Source organism: the organism of the source record quoted next, unplaced genomic scaffold (genome assembly GCF_019419815.1).
Source record: "Pyrus x bretschneideri cultivar Hongxiangsu unplaced genomic scaffold, Pyrus_bretschneideri_v1 Contig55, whole genome shotgun sequence".
Taxonomy (NCBI): domain Eukaryota; kingdom Viridiplantae; phylum Streptophyta; class Magnoliopsida; order Rosales; family Rosaceae; genus Pyrus; species Pyrus x bretschneideri.
The window spans coordinates 1,926,643-1,945,968 of record NW_025999793.1 but is presented as its reverse complement, the minus strand read 5'-3'; the positions used below and the strand labels follow the sequence as shown (position 1 = coordinate 1,945,968).

Sequence of the window (19,326 nt, the reverse complement as noted above, 5' to 3'; positions counted from 1 at the left end):
ATCGATCTAATTTTATTTTGGAAATTGTTATTAGCACTTCAAAAATCTCATTCTGCACTCCTCATAAGTATATTTTTCTTTCTAATTATAGAAAGTTTCGAGTGTAAAATGAGATTTTTGGAGTGCCAATAACAATTCCTTTTATTTTATTTTATAAAAAGATACATTTATACTAAAGGGTGAGTAATAAATTAGTATCGAATTCACCATTTATAAAATTAATATCTAATTTTCATTTACAAGTAAAGAAAAATACCACTAAGTTGTAGTACTAAGCGATCTAAATTTTAAGAGTACTAAAAGATTATAAAAGGTTCATGAATTTAACAATAACACAAACCTGGGCTTAGAGTCCTTAGTCTAATAACAGTTTGGGCAGCCTTTTTCTTGGGCCTTGTTCTTTTTATTTTTAAATAAACATATATGGGCCCAAGGCACATCGGCCCTTTTCTACTCCCTTACCTTCCCTCCCCTTCTTCTTCTTCCAACGCAAGCTTTTGGAGCCAAAAAATTGTTGGCCATGGCGAACAGCGAAACCTCCGCCGATGGTGCCCGGCCCTGGCAGTCCTACAACACCGTTTACACGAACGCCAAAGCCGGTACGTTTCTCACCCAAATCCCAATTCAAAATTCCAAAAAAATTATAGGCTCTTAAATTCAAACCATGAATTCGAATCGAATTTACATTTCCGAGTGTCAATTGACTGACTATTTTTCCATTTTACTGCTAAATTTTCAAAATTTCAGGCATGGAAGGCGTCGACAAGGAAAGAGTTCAGAGGATAGTGTACGAAATGAGCAAAGGATCGCAGTACTTCAAAAACGAGGAACGCAAAGAGGCCTTCATCAGGGAGAAGATAGAGAACATGCGAGCTCGGTGCGCGAAGCTCAAACCAGCAGACCTGGATCGCTTCCAAACGGTGTGTTTTAGTGTTTCCAATTCAATTGTGTGATAACTTTTTTTTTTGGGATTTCTGTGAGATTTATTGGAATGGTGGTTTCTAGATTGCTGATAAAAGAATTTTGGAGCTTGAAGCGACGCGGGACCTTTCGAGGATTTGGGTACATGTGGATATGGATGCTTTCTATGCAGCTGTCGAGACTTTGAGCGACACGTCGTTGAAGGGGAAGCCCATGGCTGTTGGTGGCATGTCTATGATCTCCACTGCTAATTATGAGGTGAAAGTAACTCCACATTACAAGTGTCGCAATTTCGGTTGCAGTGGAATTGCATATTACAAATTTATTTGTCCTGCATTTACCTTGTGAATGCATATTGATAATGTGATCACTACCACCCTGCAGGCAAGGAAGTTTGGGGTTCGTGCTGCGATGCCTGGTTTCATTGCTCGTAAATTATGTCCCGACTTAATTTTTGTGCCTACGGATTTCGAGAAGTATAATCATTACAGTAGTTTAACTAGAAAAGGTTGGCTGTTGTTTCTTTAGGTAGATTCTTATTGTAGGTTTTTTATGCCAGGTCCTAACTTTAGGCCATGAATTATTTTTTTTTGTTAGTATATCAGAAGTATGATCCTAACTTCCTCGCTGCTAGTCTGGACGAAGCATATCTTGATGTAACTGAGGTTTGCAAAGAAAGGGGCACTACTGGTGAAGAAGTAAGTGTACATGATTATTAGCTGCGTTAACATATGCATATCACATTTTTTATTCTTTGTTTGGAATTGACATTACCCTTTCGCTTTTAAAGTTTTTATGTTCAACTTCATTTTCTGTAACTTTTTCTCCATAAAGATTGCCAAAGAACTCAGAGCTGGTGTTTATGAAGTGACTGGTCTTACATGCAGTGCTGGAGTGGCACCAAACCGTCTACTTGCTAAGGTTTTTCCAACAACTCATCGAATGAAATATGTTACATCAATACGAATTCAAGTGTTTGCAATATGGTATTGTGCTTTGATTCAATTTCGTTGTAAAATAAATATGGATGTTTCACATGTTGTCTAGTTGATGATAAGATGTCAAAATAAACAATTCACTGTATACATGTAAGCTTGATAAAAAGATGAACTTTCTGCTTTTTTAGTTAGCTAATGGTAACTAAGGTTTGCAAATAGATGCATGCTACTGGCAACTGGCAAACAAGTAAGCACATCTAACTTTTAGTTGCCTTGATATATAATATCACATCTTGACATTTGCTTTTCTAACTTCTCTTTTTCTCAAGCCTTTTTTTAGCTTTATATGTATAGGTTTTATGTTTTAGGCTTTAGAGTTTAGATATTATGACCAATACTGGATTTAGATGATTTCTTCAGAACATCTCACATGCTTAGGCCTGTGTATGCACACGATTGAATTGAGTCTCCTGATCTTATTCCTCAGGTTTGCTCAGATATAAATAAGCCAAATGGACAGTTTGTTTTACCAAATAATCGGGTGGCTGTCATGACATTTATATCCTCTCTTCCTGTCCGAAAGGTATATCCACCTTTTGTACATTTGTTGCAGAATAAACTGTACCATTATTGTCTTTGTTGGTACAACTGTGGTTCACATAATAGCAAACTTTTATGTGCTCATTAATTACAGTTCACATACTAATGAAGATATGGAATTGAAAACTCTTATACAGATTGGGGGCATCGGTAAAGTAACTGAGCATATATTGAAGGATGCTCTTGGGATTAGTACATGTGAGGAGATTCTGCAAAAGAGCAGTTTAATTTGTGCGCTATTTTCTCAATCTGCAGCAGGTTAGCACTCTGTCCATTCTCTTGTATATCATATGATTGGAGACACCACCTGTTTCTGTTCAACATCTGCTTCTCCTATCATGTATTGCAGATTTTTTCCTCTCAGTGGGACTTGCCATCGGGGGAACAGATACTCCTGAAGCAAGATTGAGAAAAAGTATAAGTAATGAGAGATCATTTTCAGCCACAGGGGATGAAGCATATATTTATCGCAAATTGGGTATGTAGTTCTATTAATCAAGAATTAACTGAAAGTCATGACTCATCACCATTTAGATTTACTAACTTGGGTATATTTAATGCTTGCAGCGGATATTGCAGAGATGCTATCTACTGATTTGCAAAAGGAGGGTCTTTGTGGGCGAACATTGACTCTAAAACTAAAGACAGCATCGTTTGAGGTATTTCTTCTGATGCTTTATCACCAATTCTTTTGCCTTGTCAAAGTAAGATCGTTCATGCATTACCATCAGTAGGGCTATTTGTGATGCATGACTCCCCTTGTATATGACTCTTAATTCTCCCATCGATTCTTTTTTCGTTTTTAGCTGTGATCAGTATTTCTCTTGCTGTAAAGTTTTAAGTTTGTTCTACAATCTACAGGTTCGCACCAGAGCTGTGACTTCGCAAAAATATATATGCTCGACTGAGGATATTTTGAAGCATGCTTCAAAATTGCTTAAGACTGAACTTCCGATTTCTTTGAGGCTGATAGGTAGGAGCACATTATATACAAGCACACAAATATAAATATTAAATAGTATACTTGATGTCAAATTGAGATGTAAATATGATTGATAGTTTGAGATGTACATTATATCAAGCATGCAAGTACAAATAGTAATGATGCATCTTTCCTCATCCACGGTGCATCTCAAAGGTCCATACTATAATGACAGACATAAAGATGATCAGTAATCAGACAACTTGATGTCGGATTGTCCATCATTACATTTAAACATGAATTTACCTGATCAATAGTCTTAATACAATTTGTAAAACATGTTACCAATATATTATGAATATAGTGATATTCTATTAATAGACATGATACTGGATTTCATGTACGACAGCATTGCCAGATGTATATGTATATGCATATAAATATATATATCAGAAGGGGAATTATATTAAAGCTCAATCTTGCAGCTCAGGTGGCTTAGGGTTAAATCTATTTTCATCTGTTGTCAGGCTTGCGGGTGTCTCACTTTGATGAAGAAAAGGTTGGTGCTCCATCTGATCCCACACAAAGAACTCTCACCGATTATATTTTATCAGGAAATGTTTTAAGGAAAAATGTGGGGAATCAGAGCTCCTTGGAAATGGATACTGATGGTCGCTGCATGATGCATGGTGAAGAACCCTCTTTATTTGAATATGGCCATCAAACTTCTCGAGATTCTCTTGATGGAAACCACTTAGTAAATTTGGACAACAGTAAGTTTACTTTGGAAAATTTTGATGAAAAGGAAGAAGTTTATGAATCTACGAGCAGTGTAAATGCAGAAACGGTGTGTGTGGACGTACAGAATGAGGACAACGTTCAGGGTGGAGTGTCACCATTGTTGGCAGCAGGTCATTCTTTTTCTGGGCAGTTTGAGGGCAGTACCCTAGACAGAGTTAATAATGTAACTAACAACCGTGAGGACGTTGCAAGTTGTTCAGTCAGTCAGAAAGAGTTACTTTTGTGGTTGAATGACTACAAGTGTTCGATATGTGGGATAGAAATGCCAGCTAGCTTCGTTGAGGAAAGGCAAGAGCACTTTGATTTTCATCTTGCTGAGAAGCTTCAGAAAGAAGAATCTGGCGCTGACTCAACATGTGTGCTGAAGCAGAGGTATGTTACACTTTCATTTGCTGCTATTGCTCATGCCTATCAGCTACGAATCTTCTCTAATTTTTTACAATTTTTAGTTGAAGTATGATGTTAAGCAGTTGACATTGTTACTGATAAACAGCACTCGCCTGGTTACAAGAGAACATGGTTTGCATGTTTAATCTAGTAAAAAGTTTATTTCGTCCATAGATCTTGTCTATGCTTGCCATCAAAGTAATTTTTTTTTATTTTATCGACAACGACCTTATACATTGAGTTTCCAACTTGCCTCTCTCCGTAATCCGTTTTTTCTTATCTTGATAAGTTAGTTTTACCTGATATTTTTGGCTGGAAACCTTGTCAGAAATGTCGAGAAGGATCATCGTACAAGCCAAAGGAAAAACAAAAGGCCGAAGCTGTCCCAGAAAGAAGGCAAACATATACCTATCGATTCGTTTTTCGTTAGGAGCAACCAGAACTTCTAGGATTATACTTTATTTGTTATTGTCTGTATATCTGTACATGTCCCTGTATTTCATTTATTTGGTAAATATCAGACTATTATGTGGATTAATTAAGAAGAGGGGAAAGGGTTCGAAACTATTACGATAATTTAGGAGATGAGAAAGTTTCGAACCCGGTACCCACCAGACTATTTATGTGAATACAATCACAGAATGTGCAATTTGTAAAGATTTGGGTGCTAAATGGATCCGTCAAGAAAAGTTCCTTGTGTTCCTTATTTGTAAATCCACAAGCTTCCTACAGAACTTTGCACGTTACTTCCATTCTCATTGTGAGCTTAGCCAACTCTCACACTTCCTTAGTGTAGTCCATCGCAAATCTGAACAACATTATTGCTAATATAAGTGAGGTTTAGTCTACTCTTCTTAATGTAAATAATATTATTTGTTAAAAAAAAAAAAAAAATTCCGTTCAAATCTCATGAATAGAAGTTTGTATCAATTCTTCCCCCAACTTTTAGTGTAAATATATATTTGCATTTTCAAGAGATGTGAATGAGGATTCTTACTCCGATAATGATGTGAGTTTAGGATTTCATTTAAGTTTCCCTCCATAAATAGGGATGAGCAACGGTTATGGCGGGCGGGTAACCGTAATTATTTACCCATAACCGTTTATACTCATACCCGCATAACCGTTTACCCGTTGGATAGTTGCCTAAACTGTTATACCCATACCCATAACCATTTATAAACGGTTAATCACACCCATAACCGCATACCTATTTAACTGTAACCGTTTAATACCCGTTTACCCATTTACCCTTTTTAACCCGTCTATCTCTTTTTTTAACCATTACCCATTTTCATCCGTCTACATGTTTTTTAATAACTTGACAATTAAAAAAAAATTGTCATAATTTTCTTTTTCTTTGACAATTAAACACCGTTATAGGTACATTTATCATACATTTCCGTATTTTAATTTTTTAAATTCTTATACCATTCCAATAATTGAAATAATTGCCGGCAAACACACAATGGCAGGCACTCTTACGTGGGTTATTTATATGCTCTGCAAGCACCCTCATATGCAAGAAAAGGTTGCAACGGAAGTTCGAGAAGCAGCAAATCTGAAAGATGGTTCAAGCATTGTTGAGCTTGCAGACAGTCTTAATGAAGATGCCCTTAATAAAATGCAGTATCTCTTAGCAGTTTTGACTGAGACACAGAGGCTCTACCCTGCAATTCCACTGGTAATTTGACTAACATCTTAACTAATACTGCAAGGGAAATGATTTCAGTGCGCTCCTGTCTAGTTTTCCCACTTAAATTTCTTTTGATTTATTCAATTTAAGGATAGAAATACTCCACGGATTATCGTTTGTTACTTTTTAATTAATTAAAACACCGCTATATAAACCATGCACTTTAGTCAATAGCATTGATCTAAGTTTTGTTCGATTGAGTATATGGTTTGTGTTAATTTTACATATATAAAATAAATGGGTAAACGGTTTTCCGTTTATAACCTCGGTTAATACTCATAACCATCCATTTAAATTTCACAAGTAAACGGTTATGGGTATAACCGTTTATTTATCTAAACGGTTACCTATAACCGTACCCTTGAAGTTTAAATGGGCGGGTAATCGCGATTACCATAACCGTGGGTATTTTACCCATCCCTACCCATAAATCACGCGACTCACCTCCTAAATATGTGTAGTTACATTTTTCGACGAAGATGAATATTTTTTATAATCTTCTATTAAAGAGTTTTTTAGCAAACAAGAAATGTAAACGCCAATTTTAAGGTGTTTTGCATCCCCCTAGAGCCACATGAAAGAACCTTCATTAAACTCTCTCCTCGAAATAAGATTATAAAGATTTTTACCGCATATGGTCTAATATTCCAGTAAATAGAATGTTGAGTTTCTACAGTATATGAATTTTCCCTCCCCTTCCCCTTCAAATGAATATAACTACAAAAAATTAAAAAATTAAAAAAAAATTAAAAAAAAAATTATAAGCACTTGCTCAAGATAGGACACATGATGGTGGTGGTGTAGCCACGTGTAGCTTATCTAAGCACCAAGGATGAGAGAAAGGATCTGTAAAACCAGACTCCATCAGCACAGGCCCAGTAGCCAGTGTCTCCAAGTTTTGGGATATGAAACTGAAAGAATCCAATTCTTCATACTTCTGAATCACTTCACAAACATTTCTGTAAAAGAAAACCCCAAAACCCTAATCCCAAAAATTAAATCAGAAAAATATGGAACTATCATCCATATCAATGATTTCAAGTTCCAACCTCTCCATGCCAAATCCAACTGTTCATTTTCGCCGCACCATAAGCTTTTTAATCCGTACCGGAACCAGAACCAGAACCCGAATTGTTTCTTCATTACTCACCCCCTCTACCCTTACCATGAAAAGTAGAGAGGCCAGCACCGGACCCACAATGCCAACCATGGCTGAGATACTGGACTCGTCAAAATCCCAGAACCTGGACCTGCAGCTGCAAACTGTGGGACCCTTTTTCAGAATCACAGCCCGAAGCTTGGGGACGAAGAAAGAGCTCGGAAAGGCCGAGGGGCTCATAAGGGTCTGGCTGAAAGGGAGGATCCTTCACTTGGACTCCATCAGACTCAAGAGAGAGACTCTGGGGATGGAGAAGTCGATATTTGGGATCGGTTTGTTTCTTGGAGCTGTTGCCGTTCGGTATGGATACGATTGCGGTTGCGGAACGGCTGAGCTGCTGGCTATCAATGACTCCGATATTTACCACCACAAGGTTCTTTCTTTGACTTTCTTATAACGTGTCTTTTTAGTTTCCGAAACATGCGCTAATAGAGCTGGTTACAAATTTAATAAAAAAAAAAGAGCCGTTTCTGTTTTACATCGAAGTAATTTTTTTGTTCAGCTTGTGCGGTTCTATTCAAGAATCGGATTCAAGGCTGTACATGAAGTAACTGGTTCGACATTTGGAGACTTGGCCCATATGCTGGTCTGGGGAGGAATCGGGACACGAATGGATGCCAGTGTTGAAGCGCTACTGATCAAATGGTGCACCAGGTTCAAATCTCGAAAGTGAATCTCTTGTTACTGATACATTTGCAGACTGCTGAATATGATGGCTGTAATACTGAAATACAAATGTTCTCCGTACACATCGATTTTATTGAGCTGGTGCGCGGATCTAAAGCGGAAGATTTTCATGTTCTTGCGGAACATCTCTCTGCATTCGAGTCTGCTCTCAAGCGACGGAGAACTTCTATGGCGCCGGTTAAACTGGATAGGGCGAAAAACAAAAAGTGGATGCTGCTCCATAAACTACTGAGTAGACGGGAACAAGAAGTTCCAAGCCATTAGATAAACTCAGTGGGAGATGCAATACTAGTTTGGAGTTGATTTGTAAGTGTGTCAAGATTTAGTTTTTGGGAATTCCCAGCTAGTGTGCAACTAGATCATATAAGTAAAATCCTTCAGTTGTCGCTGAAATGATTTCGAATTTCAGATGCAGATTGCTTTCAAACACTAGCACTTGACCTGTTGAACCGGCGGCTTTCTAAACTGATAGAATCATACGGATCTAGGAAAACTTACATCAGTAGAAACATCTATCTAAGAATTGCATCAGTTGCATATAAATATTGCGAAATCGTTTAAGGAGCAAGAGAAAGTGCCAGTCCAATTTTAGGAATCTTGTCAAGTGCCTTGGTGTTGAACTCGCCTGAGATAGACAAGCACGACTTTGGTCTAATACTGTACTGCAGGACAGTCTTAAAATCTCCGCGACCGTCGAGTCTAGCTTTCACCACTGTCTGATGATCAACCATGCACGATCCTCCAACTGTCAAGGTGGTGTTCTTTGTTGAGAGGTTCTGAGTGAACTCTACCACTGCTGCATTCTTCTTTTCTTGACCACGATAATGAACGTACGATGCTGTTATCAAGCCACCCTTGTTTCCCCTAAACATATCACAAAGATAGCATATTAGAAACTCAAATCTGCATTTTGGCCTCCACAAAATTTTGTTGTTACGTTTGTTGAAAGATTTAGTTCTAACCATACGCTTTATCGGCCCTCAGAGTTCTAGGTCTTGTAGATTGAAATGAAAAGACTTACAGAATTATTGAAGCATCAGAATTGAGACTCTTCATGCTAATGCCTGCATTACATTTGGAGAAAGTGCTGGAAGCAGTCTTGTATTCTGCCTCCATACCGATGACAATGCTTGCACTACCGACGGTTGCTGAAAGGTTGATTGTGGGAGACTGGCACAGAGAAACAGACACAGCTGCGGCACCATATTCTTGGCGTGTTTGAAACCCGAGCTGTGAAACCAAGACGAGTGAGTTGATTTATAGTTTGAATTAGATGTGATCATCATGCAGCATCAAAAGGGTGAGCAATTTCGGCAACAGAAATTTCTTTTATTTTGTTGTTATTTTTTCTATGGCAGATTTCGTAACAAGTACACCAATTCAAGGAGTATTTCCAAACAAAAAGATTGCTCAGACAAAGGGACCAGTACCTTGCTAGACTTGTACTCCGGCAAGCTGAATGAAGCTGAAGTCTTTGTGCTTGACAAAAACTTCGTACTTAATGTTCCAGCAACCTGTCATAACAAGGGGATATAAAGAAACGCTTGATCCGAACCGAAAACAGAAGAGCTCAAATTTAATTGGGAACAGTAAAGCTACATAAAAGAACCAAACCCACTTTTGAATCCGTATCAATTCGGCAGTTGAAGGTGGCATTCTTGTATGTGTACGATCCTGCAACAGCTGCAGTTGATCGTCCTCCAATCTTCGCGGAGGTTGAACATGTAAGGTTCTGAAAACAAACCCGAAAATACTCTCAACTTTCTGTCTAACGATTTAGAGAGGGTGCCAATATAAGAACATACCACTCCGCCATCAATGTGGGATGCGAAGGTGAACCTCTGGCCCTTGGAATATCCCGCTGTAAGCAAGTCTGCCGGAACCCAAAAGAGGTAAGTCGTCGGAGAATCCTCGAACAGGCTTTTTGCGATGCAAGAAACGAAAAACACACAAATCTGGAGAAGAATCAGAGAGAAAACCTTTAGCTTTGTGACCAAAGTCGGAGAAAAGTGGAGGGCCCTTGCTGCTGGTTGTGCTTTTGCTCTTGGTCTTGCTTTTATGCTTAGGCTTGGAGGAGGACTTGCTCATTTTTCTTGACGGAGACACCAATGGACCTTACAGAAAGACCACCATATCAAAATATAAAGCTTTTTTCTTTTGATCGACTAGAGAGTGGAGACAATTGTATCATTGTTTATTTTATCGCTTGACTCGTCTCCTCGTCGGCGCATCCTACCCGCAACGGGTAGTTATACACATATCTCAATACCAAACTATTTGAGATAGGACGGTGCTTTTTATAAACACATCTCAATTTTCGATTGTCGAATCGAATGAATTGAAGAAGATCAATGGATAAAAATAACAAATATGTGTGGGATGTAAAAGAGGTGTGTGAATAACACTACTATTTTAGATATAACATGTCTTAGTGCTTGACTCATCCCTTCATTGGCACACCCTACCTGCTGCGTGAAGGCCCTAAGGCCGTGAGAGTGTGGGTCTTTGTGTGCTTGACTTGACTCGTTCTCCCGTCTCACAATCAACTTTTTTTTGTTTTTTGTTTTTTTTGTTAGTTTTTGTTTTGGTTGAAAAACCGGGCTAAATGCTAATAGCCCAAACAAAATTATTCAATAATAAATTTAGACTAGGACATCTCACGTTGATCCTCACGAACAAAACTAACTGAACCTAAAAGAGAATTATCAAAGTAAAAAGTTGTCTAAATCTAAATTAAGACTGTAGGTCGTTAAACTATCGGCTACAAAATTTTTATGAATGGCTGAAGTTTAATACTCACAAGATTGATAAGCCCCATATAATCGAATATTTGCCCCATTTGTAAGCTTCTTTGTATTTTTTTTAAACTTAATGTTGATGGTTGCAAGAGCGGAAATAATAATTTCTTGTAAGTGGTGTTTTAACAGATTTTGATGGTAAATGAATTTTGGGATTTTGCACCAAATTTGGGCGCATGCGAGATTCTCACTGCTGAGCTATGAGAACTTTATTTGGATTTACAATTGGCATGGAGATTATGGATTAATAAATTACTGGTGGAATCAGACTTTGCACTCATAATTCATTTGTTGTTGCAAGTTGCTAGCAATCATCATCCTTGGGTCCTCTTATTTTGGTTTGTTGAAAGGTTGCTTACAAGATCTTAGCAATGCGAACTTTTTTATTTTTTATTATTACAACAACATTCTTATTAGAGATTAGAGACATTGGAAAGACTTGAGACGATGTTAGAATAGAATCCTTAAAATCTTCTCCATATTTATCAAAGGGAATTGTTATTAGCACTTGTCACGCCCTTGACCCAGGGTCAATGGGACCCCACGCCTGGCGCACGTGTAAAAGTAAAACTAAAACTAAAAACGTAAAACAATAATTTCTCTTATACAAGTAACTATTACAAAATCCTTACAAAGAGTACAAAAATAAGAAAACTCTTAAATCCCTTGTCAAACACAAACTTAGCTCGTCTAGTACCTGTCTTGTCAAATAACTTATTTGTAAAATAAAAGGGTGAGGGGTGAGTAACAATTACCGTCGCTTGGTGAATAGAATATGTAATATGCCAATCAATCAATGCCATTTTAGTCAATATAGAAAATACAATAGTAATATCAAATCATTAATCACATAGTGCCATATCACAATACTAATATCACATGCCCAACAATATAATCTAATGCTCAACAATATAAAATATATTCTCAACAATATAATATATATTCTCAACAATAATTAAACTATTGCTCAACACTATAATCTATTGCTCATCAAATTCTCCAACAATAATATGCTTGTACACAAGTTCATTCAGTGGAAATTTTGATATGAACAAGACTCAGTGTAATATATACGCTCACCCTGGATCCAAATAGGTGCCAGTTTTGTCGTACAGGTTGCAATAGGCAACTCCGACTTGTATGTGACTGCGCATTAGTGCCAGTCTTCACGTGATGGTAGTACGTGCCCGAAATGTCCACCCGGACACTCGAATCGCGATGTGCTGATTGACACCTGTAAGGTGATGAAGCCATAAATATAGTGATATGGAAAATGTGAATAAATTAAAACCTAAAAGTGACTAATTTAGAGTGCGCATGTGAGCGGGGATTGAACCCATATCACACAAGTGATGTCAGAGCATAGATAAATTGCAGTAAAAGAAGAGTAATGCCATTTATACCGAAAGAAGAAGTCTCCTACATAACAACTTTTGCCAACCATCCTCGTCGTCACAAAACCTCTGACACTAAAATCCTAGAGGGGCGAAAAGCAATGGTGAGTGGGCCTAAAAACAAAGCTTTATAAAAACCTTTTTGAAAGCGTAATAACTCATCGTCGTAAAACAAGTACAGTTTTCAAAATATACATACTACGTATAGTAAGAAAATACTTATCGTAGCCTGCAAAATCTCAAGAATTTAATACGGCATAATATTTCGTAAGTAAGTACATGACTTCCATAACCACATAATCTTGCATAAGCAAACATATCGTATCGAATGCTCATCAACACATGCTGACGCACGAGTCCATGCAGAGATATTCTGACATGAACATGACTGGGTGTAACAATAATATATGCTCTAGTACTACAATCATGTGAAGACTGGCTTTATGCCCAACACATACGAGTCCTAATTGACTATAACAATCTAGGACAGGATTGGCACCTACAATGGATTCAAAGCGAGGGTATAGTGCGATGTGCACATACACATGAAAGCATGGCCTTGGCCTGGGCGATTACTAACACCGATGTAGCAACGATGAGAAGATAACGTAAATAAAATCAAAAAGCGGTAAACCCATAACTTACGCTGACATAATACTATTCACAACTGTAAATATAAATAAGGCATCCCTTAATATTATGCATACCTATGCATCTTGTAGGATTTAGGATAATTTCGTAAATTATGTTATTTCGCTAATTCTTATAAATATTAGTCTAATTAAGGCATACGTAGGAAGTCCTTTTCGTTTTTTTTTAAATGTATAAATGGAAAATAAATAAGTACATAATATTTAAAAGAAAATACCCACTCACGTGCGCACTCTAAATTAGTTACTTTTAGGTTTTAATTTATTCACATTTTCCACATCACTACACTTTATGGCTTCGTCACCTTCTAGGTGTTGGCCAACACATCGCGATTCGGGTGTCCAGGTAGACATTTCGGGTCGGGGTGTGTCAGCACTCCAAAAATCTCATTCTACACTCCAAACTTTCTATATTAGGAAATAAAAATACACTTATGAGGAGTATAGAATGAGATTTTTGAAGTGCCAGTAACACTTCCCTTATTTTTGAAGTATTAGCTGGTGAGGGCATTGGACGGCGATGTGGAGTTGGAGAGGATGATGCAGAGGCTGAATCTCGGGATGGATGCAATTTGCAAGAGGATGGAGAAAACGAATGAGGTGGTGAAAGAGGCGACGGAGGTGGAGTTGGAGGTGGGTTTATGGGAATTTTTGTTGGGTAGAAGACATAACTGACGACGAACTGGTTGGTATTATTTGTGAGGCGAATGATGACGTAGAGTCAAGTGTCATTGATGAAAGTGAGGTCGGTGTCATTGGTGATGTTGGAGAAGGAGTTAAAGAGGAAGTCAAGAGCAGAGGTGGGGAGAGGAATAGGTGGTTGAGGAGATGAACAATGAAGACGGCTGAGAAGGGTAGGTGAGTGGACGGTGCAGGTCTTTGGGAAGGTAGTCAGCTGTAAACACGAAAATTCTGTATCAAATGAAACGAAAACATGTGTACAAAGTAGATTTGTATTGATTTGAATTTGTAGGTTACAATCTCTGTTTACAATTGTCTTCTGATTTAGTCTTCAAATTTGATGTAGATGCATAGGTTGTTGATCTAAGGGTCTTGATGACTTGATCTCGGATAAAAGGTTGAACGATTGCTTCAAGTTTTAAGCTTGAAACAATGCATGAATGGTCTTCACTTCAAGGCTTGTGTGACTTGCGGCAAAGGTGGTGTTGATGCAGGATTTCGTTGACTCAAGGGTCTTGATGACTTGATCTTGAAACGAACGTTGTTACAAGTTTTGAGCTTGCAACAAAGTCTTGAAGGAATCAGCACAAGTGCTTGTTGATTCTTCAAGAAGTGCTTTGGCTTTGGTCGACAGCAAGCTTCGGCTTTGGTTGTGCATTCTTCGAAGAGAGCTTTGGTAGTGTATTAGTCTTCAAAGATTTGTGTAGAGGTTCTTCTCAATGTGTAATTTTTGACCCCTTTGTATGTCTTGGGTCCTTGTATTTATAGACTTCCAAAGACATGCCTTTGGATGGATTTGGCCATGATTTGTGTCTTGATTCATCCATGGGAGAATTTAGGCATGTTTTGTGTCTTAATTTCAACCACCTTCCTTATATTGGCCGAAATTTATAAGCCTTGTTGCTTATTTGTGAGCAATCTTCAATTGTTGATTATTTTGTGAAGATGCTTTGGCTTTTTTTCCGGTTTTGAGAGATTTTGGGCTCCTTATCGATTTATTTTCTCCCTTTTGCCAAATTTTGGGAATGATTTACACTTCCTTTGCTTGATTTGTGCCACATGTCATTAATGACTTGTCCATTTGTGATGAGTCATATGCCACGTGGAGCTTTGCGATGCATCATTTGTTGCAATGAAATTTATATGTCTACAAATGCCCCCACTTCAAGGCGCGTTGTAGGCATGCGCTTGTCACATGTAGGAAACGTGTTTTGAAGTCCTGCAATATGAACGCTTTAACTCAAGGGTCATCGAGGCTTGATCTTGAATTAGTTTGCTTCTCCAAGGGCTGTAGAGGCGTATTTCTTGAATGAACATTTCTTCAAGGGTCGTTGAGACGTATTTCTTGAATTGAAATGATGAATTTTGTCAAGGGCCGTTGAGGCTTGCTTTTGAATGAAATGAAAATTTTTCTTCAAGGGCCGTAGAGGCTTAATCTTGAAAGAAATGAAAATTTTCATCAAGGGCCATAGAGGCTTGATCTTGAGTGAAATGAAAATTTTCCTTCAAGGGTCGTAGAGGTTTGATCTTGAAAGAAATGAAACTTTTCTTCAATTTCCTTCAAAGTCTCGTCTTTCTTTGCATTCTACAATTGCTCATGATAAATTAAGAATTGGATATATCCATGAAATTTTCCAAGTTGGAGCTAACCTTGCCCTTTATTGCTAACAAATAGTACCTGCATTTTTACCCCTTTAATATGTTCATGCATTTATGATGCAAATCGGAGTTCACTATGGTGGAAAGTTTTATGAATTTGTAAGCAATTATTTGTTTACAAATTCGAACACGATTTATTCACTTAAGTTCCTAATCAGAATAACATAAACATTCACATTAATAAGGAACTTGGAAAATGGTATGAACCTTCAACTGTTTACATCTTCCCATCTTGTGTAAAAATAAACACCACTTATGGGTTCTTCCACTGGATGATATCCATTTTTAGACCTACCACTTCACCCAACAGATAGGTTCCTCCACTAACAGTATAAAAAAATTTTAAATTACAATTAAACTTACTATTTTGTATCTTCATCTCCCACTTCGTGTTTTCTATTTCTCATACAAACCAAAAGCACAAACTTCCTAAAATTAGAGTCATTTCACTCCTCCTTGAAACAATTTTAAATTTATCTGTTGCTGCAGTAGAACAACCTCCCTTATCACAAAACCTCAAATAAATAAAAATAAAAATAAAAAATTAGTACAAAAGACCCCAACCATTTTTCTCTTCCACCCCTGCTCTCCTATTTCTCTCTCCCCCCATAAAACCCTAGCTTTTTCCCCTTAGAAATCAAAAACTTCTAAGCCAAGTAATTATCCACAACAATCATTTACATTGGTGAGGGGAATCAACATCGAGCACTACGATTCTTTGTTCAATTAAAATAGTCACTGTGTTTTTTGTTTAACATTTAATGTACAGAAAACTAGATATAAAATGACTATATTTTGAGCAGCAATGAACCAACAGAGGAAAATCCAAAACATGTAAGCCAATCCAATCCAATAGAACCCAAAGACATCATATTTATAGATTTCAGCACATACAAATCGAAACTTGAACACTGAAAAAATGCATCCAGATTGAGAGATACCTCTTAATGCAGTACTGCTCAATAGGGGGAGTGGAAGCAAATAAACAGAGGCAGATCTTTGGTTGCAGATGCAGTATTGGGAAGATCGAAGCACTTCAAAATACAAAGAAATCAAAACAAGCAAATCAGAAAAGAATACAAATAAATTGAAGCACTACAAAATTAGGAACTGGGAGTTAATGAAATCGAAACAAGCAAATCAGAAAAGAATAATAATGCCACTTCAAATTTACATCAAAATTAATTAAAGTTAAGATTGGAGGATTTGTAAGAGTATGGGGTTTAATTTCAACAGTTGTCGCATGGATGTTATGGGGTTTAGTTTCAATCAGTCCAAGTGGGTAGGGTTTCTGACTGCGAGCCTCCAAAAAGTGGTACGAGGACTAAAAGCTACGTAGATACTCAAGCAACAACAAACACCAAACACCAAACCAAGAGAGAAACAAAAAGTACTACAAAATACAAAGAAAGAGAGACCGAGAGGCTACACAATCACAATCAGATCGAACCTGGAACGAAGATGCAGAGCTGAAGTTCACGGATAAGAGGATGAGGAGGAAGGTTGCGAAGGGGAGATGCAGGGATGATAGTTAGGGTTTGTTGTATGATTTAGATGGTGTAAATATTGATAGGAGCATATTTATGCGACTTAATTGGCTTGTTCTCATGCATTTACGTTGTGTTTCTTTAATTATTTTAGTCCTTTATGCCATTTTCGTGTGTTTCTAGGTTCATATGGCTAAGGAAGCAAAAAGGTGCATTTTGGAGCATTTTGGAGCAAAATTGGGCTTGGAATGGATAGCATATGCTTGGAGCAAAAGGAATGGACGAAATTGAAGACCTAAAGATCTTATGTTTGAGCAATATCAAGGACTCCTACCTATTCTAAGTCACAAAACAATGGCCTTAGCCCAATTGCACTACCTTGCCGTGGGCTTAACCCTATTTCCATTCCCTTGCCATGCAAGGGGGAGCATTTTGGGTCCATTTTATGCACTTAAACCCTAACCCTTTAACCTTTGCAGCCCTATTATGATTTATTTACTTTCATTCATATTTTATTTCACCCTAATTCACCCTAGCAGCCACCATAACATTATTACAACAATAATCACAAGCTAGCCGTGCACATCAACACATTTCAACCATCCCACTTCATCATTCCAGCCACCAAGACATTATTCCTTCATCATTACACCACATTCCAGCCTTGCCATGCATAACCCACCACAGAAATCATCACATGCACCTAACACAAATCCTTGGCCGTGCCTTTCCATCAATTCCAGCACCTACACACCTTGCCACATGCTTTCCAGCTTTCCATATTCATCATTAAGCCACATTCACTCCCATTTCTATCCCATTAATCCCTTAGCCGTGCATCACACTTCCATTTTCCATATTTTCCCCCATCTTGGCAGCTTTCACATGCACACACATGCAATTCCAGCACCAACAACACTTCTTTGCCGTGCACCCCCTATGAAATTCCAGCTTTCCACCAACTTTCCTAGCTGTTTTTCCATCATTAACCAGCCACATGCATTCTTAAACAAACAGCCATATACACCTCCATTCCTCCTATAAAAACCCTTGCATTCCCATTACCATAACACACCTCAAACCAACACAAAAACACATCAAAAACTGCCAATGCCGTGGGTTCACTACAATTCCAGCATTCTTCCCTTCTATTTCTGCACCATATCTCCTCTATTGCAGCCATTCCAACCACTCCCCATCCATCCAAACCTATCCTTAGACCTTGTGCCACAACGAAGAGGAGGAGAAGAGTGCCTAAATGTTCATACAATTCAAGTTTGAGTTGTTGGAATTTTTAGGTGTTGCTTTTCCTCGATTTCAATGTTTAATTTCAATTCTCTTTGTCTTGTACGTATGAGGAACTAAACCCCCCCTTGGCTAGGGGGGGATTCGAAATACATGTTTATGCTTGCAATATGATTTGATTACTTCTAATTACGTTTCATAAGTTGTGAATTCAATTTACTTATCTATGTGATTGACAACTTATTTATGTATGTTTATTGAGAGTGCACGCTTAATTTTCATGCATGAATATGACGCTAGAATATAAGTGAGTTTCACCTAATAGTTATGAACTTATATTCACAAGTAGTGGAGGTTGCTTATAAACAATCGCGTTAAGTAAATTCTTGGCATAAGTTTCATGCAATCATAGTAACAAGTGCTTCGTCAATGCTTATGGTTTTCATAGAACGTAATGATTCTTGCTTGTATCTCTATTATGCAATCATGTAGGGGACTTGTGGGGAATGTTTTGGGTTGTCGTATGCAATCATCCAATTCAATAACGTTAGGAAAATCTGAGGGTTAATTAGTGCAATTCACGGTTAATCTGGGGCGTTGAGAATTCATGGTTTATTGAAAAGCAATTAGAAATCGTTTTGTGTGCAAGTGTAACATGTGTGGAGATGAACCCCTTAGCTAGCTTCCCATCCATTCATTTCCGTCAAATTCGTATTTACAATTTGTTTTCTTTACAATCTGTCCATTTTAGTTTAATTTCGTCAAAACCTCAATCCCCCCCCATATTTTGTTTAGTCTTAGTCTTAATCTATCTTATTTTGAGTTTTGCATTCTTTGAGTCTAGTATAGTGTTTTAAACTTGTTTTTACGTTTTTGAGTCAAATCCAAGTGATTAACAATCCCTCCTAATCCCCGGTCCAGAACGATCCCTACTTACATTCTTCACTACAATTGACAAAAAGAGGGTTTAATTTGTGTGCGTATAATTCTCGCATCAAATATTGAAAAAGTTAAGGGGTATTTTTATCTTAAAATTTTATAATTTTTGTGTTCCACGGGACGGAACGATTTGTTTTAAGGGGGAAGGTGGAACGAAAATTTAACCCAGTTTCGTTTCGTGGAACAACATGTTCTACATAATTTAGCGCATCAAACATAAGACGAAACACCTCCGTCCCATTTCGTTCTGTTCCACTCTATTCCGTTCCATCCCACATACCAAACGCGCCCTTACACATCCGAGTCTCCCAGACTCCGTCTCTTGTGCCAACCTAAAAAGAAAGAAAAAGAGTTCGGCGTGG

At 37.7% G+C, this 19,326-nt stretch overlaps 3 protein-coding genes across 3 annotated transcripts; 2 read left to right on the top strand and 1 right to left on the bottom strand.

Annotated features, from left to right (window-relative positions):
* The first annotated feature begins 468 nt into the window (after window positions 1–468).
* On the top strand, window positions 469–5,258 carry LOC125471022 (DNA polymerase kappa). Its single transcript, XM_048570878.1, has 13 exons — window positions 469–599; window positions 748–920; window positions 1,006–1,179; window positions 1,306–1,429; window positions 1,519–1,619; window positions 1,756–1,842; window positions 2,347–2,442; window positions 2,597–2,717; window positions 2,809–2,937; window positions 3,027–3,118; window positions 3,321–3,432; window positions 3,909–4,554; window positions 4,898–5,258. The coding sequence occupies exons 1-13, from the start codon at window positions 521–523 to the stop codon at window positions 5,016–5,018; spliced, it is 2,055 nt and encodes a 684-aa protein (XP_048426835.1). The 5' UTR covers window positions 469–520; the 3' UTR covers window positions 5,019–5,258.
* Window positions 5,259–7,063: 1,805 nt separating this feature from the next.
* On the top strand, window positions 7,064–8,519 carry LOC125471010. Its single transcript, XM_048570862.1, has 2 exons — window positions 7,064–7,797; window positions 7,927–8,519. Exons 1-2 carry the CDS (start codon window positions 7,276–7,278, stop codon window positions 8,095–8,097), a joined length of 693 nt encoding a protein of 230 aa, XP_048426819.1. The 5' UTR covers window positions 7,064–7,275; the 3' UTR covers window positions 8,098–8,519.
* Window positions 8,520–8,612: 93 nt separating this feature from the next.
* Window positions 8,613–10,414, bottom strand: LOC125471009 (mitochondrial outer membrane protein porin 2-like). Its single transcript, XM_048570861.1, has 6 exons — window positions 10,091–10,414; window positions 9,917–9,984; window positions 9,730–9,843; window positions 9,542–9,625; window positions 9,133–9,341; window positions 8,613–8,975 (listed from the first exon to the last, which is right to left on the bottom strand). The coding sequence occupies exons 1-6, from the start codon at window positions 10,197–10,199 to the stop codon at window positions 8,669–8,671; spliced, it is 891 nt and encodes a 296-aa protein (XP_048426818.1). The 5' UTR covers window positions 10,200–10,414; the 3' UTR covers window positions 8,613–8,668.
* Between the last annotated feature and the right edge of the window lie 8,912 nt (window positions 10,415–19,326).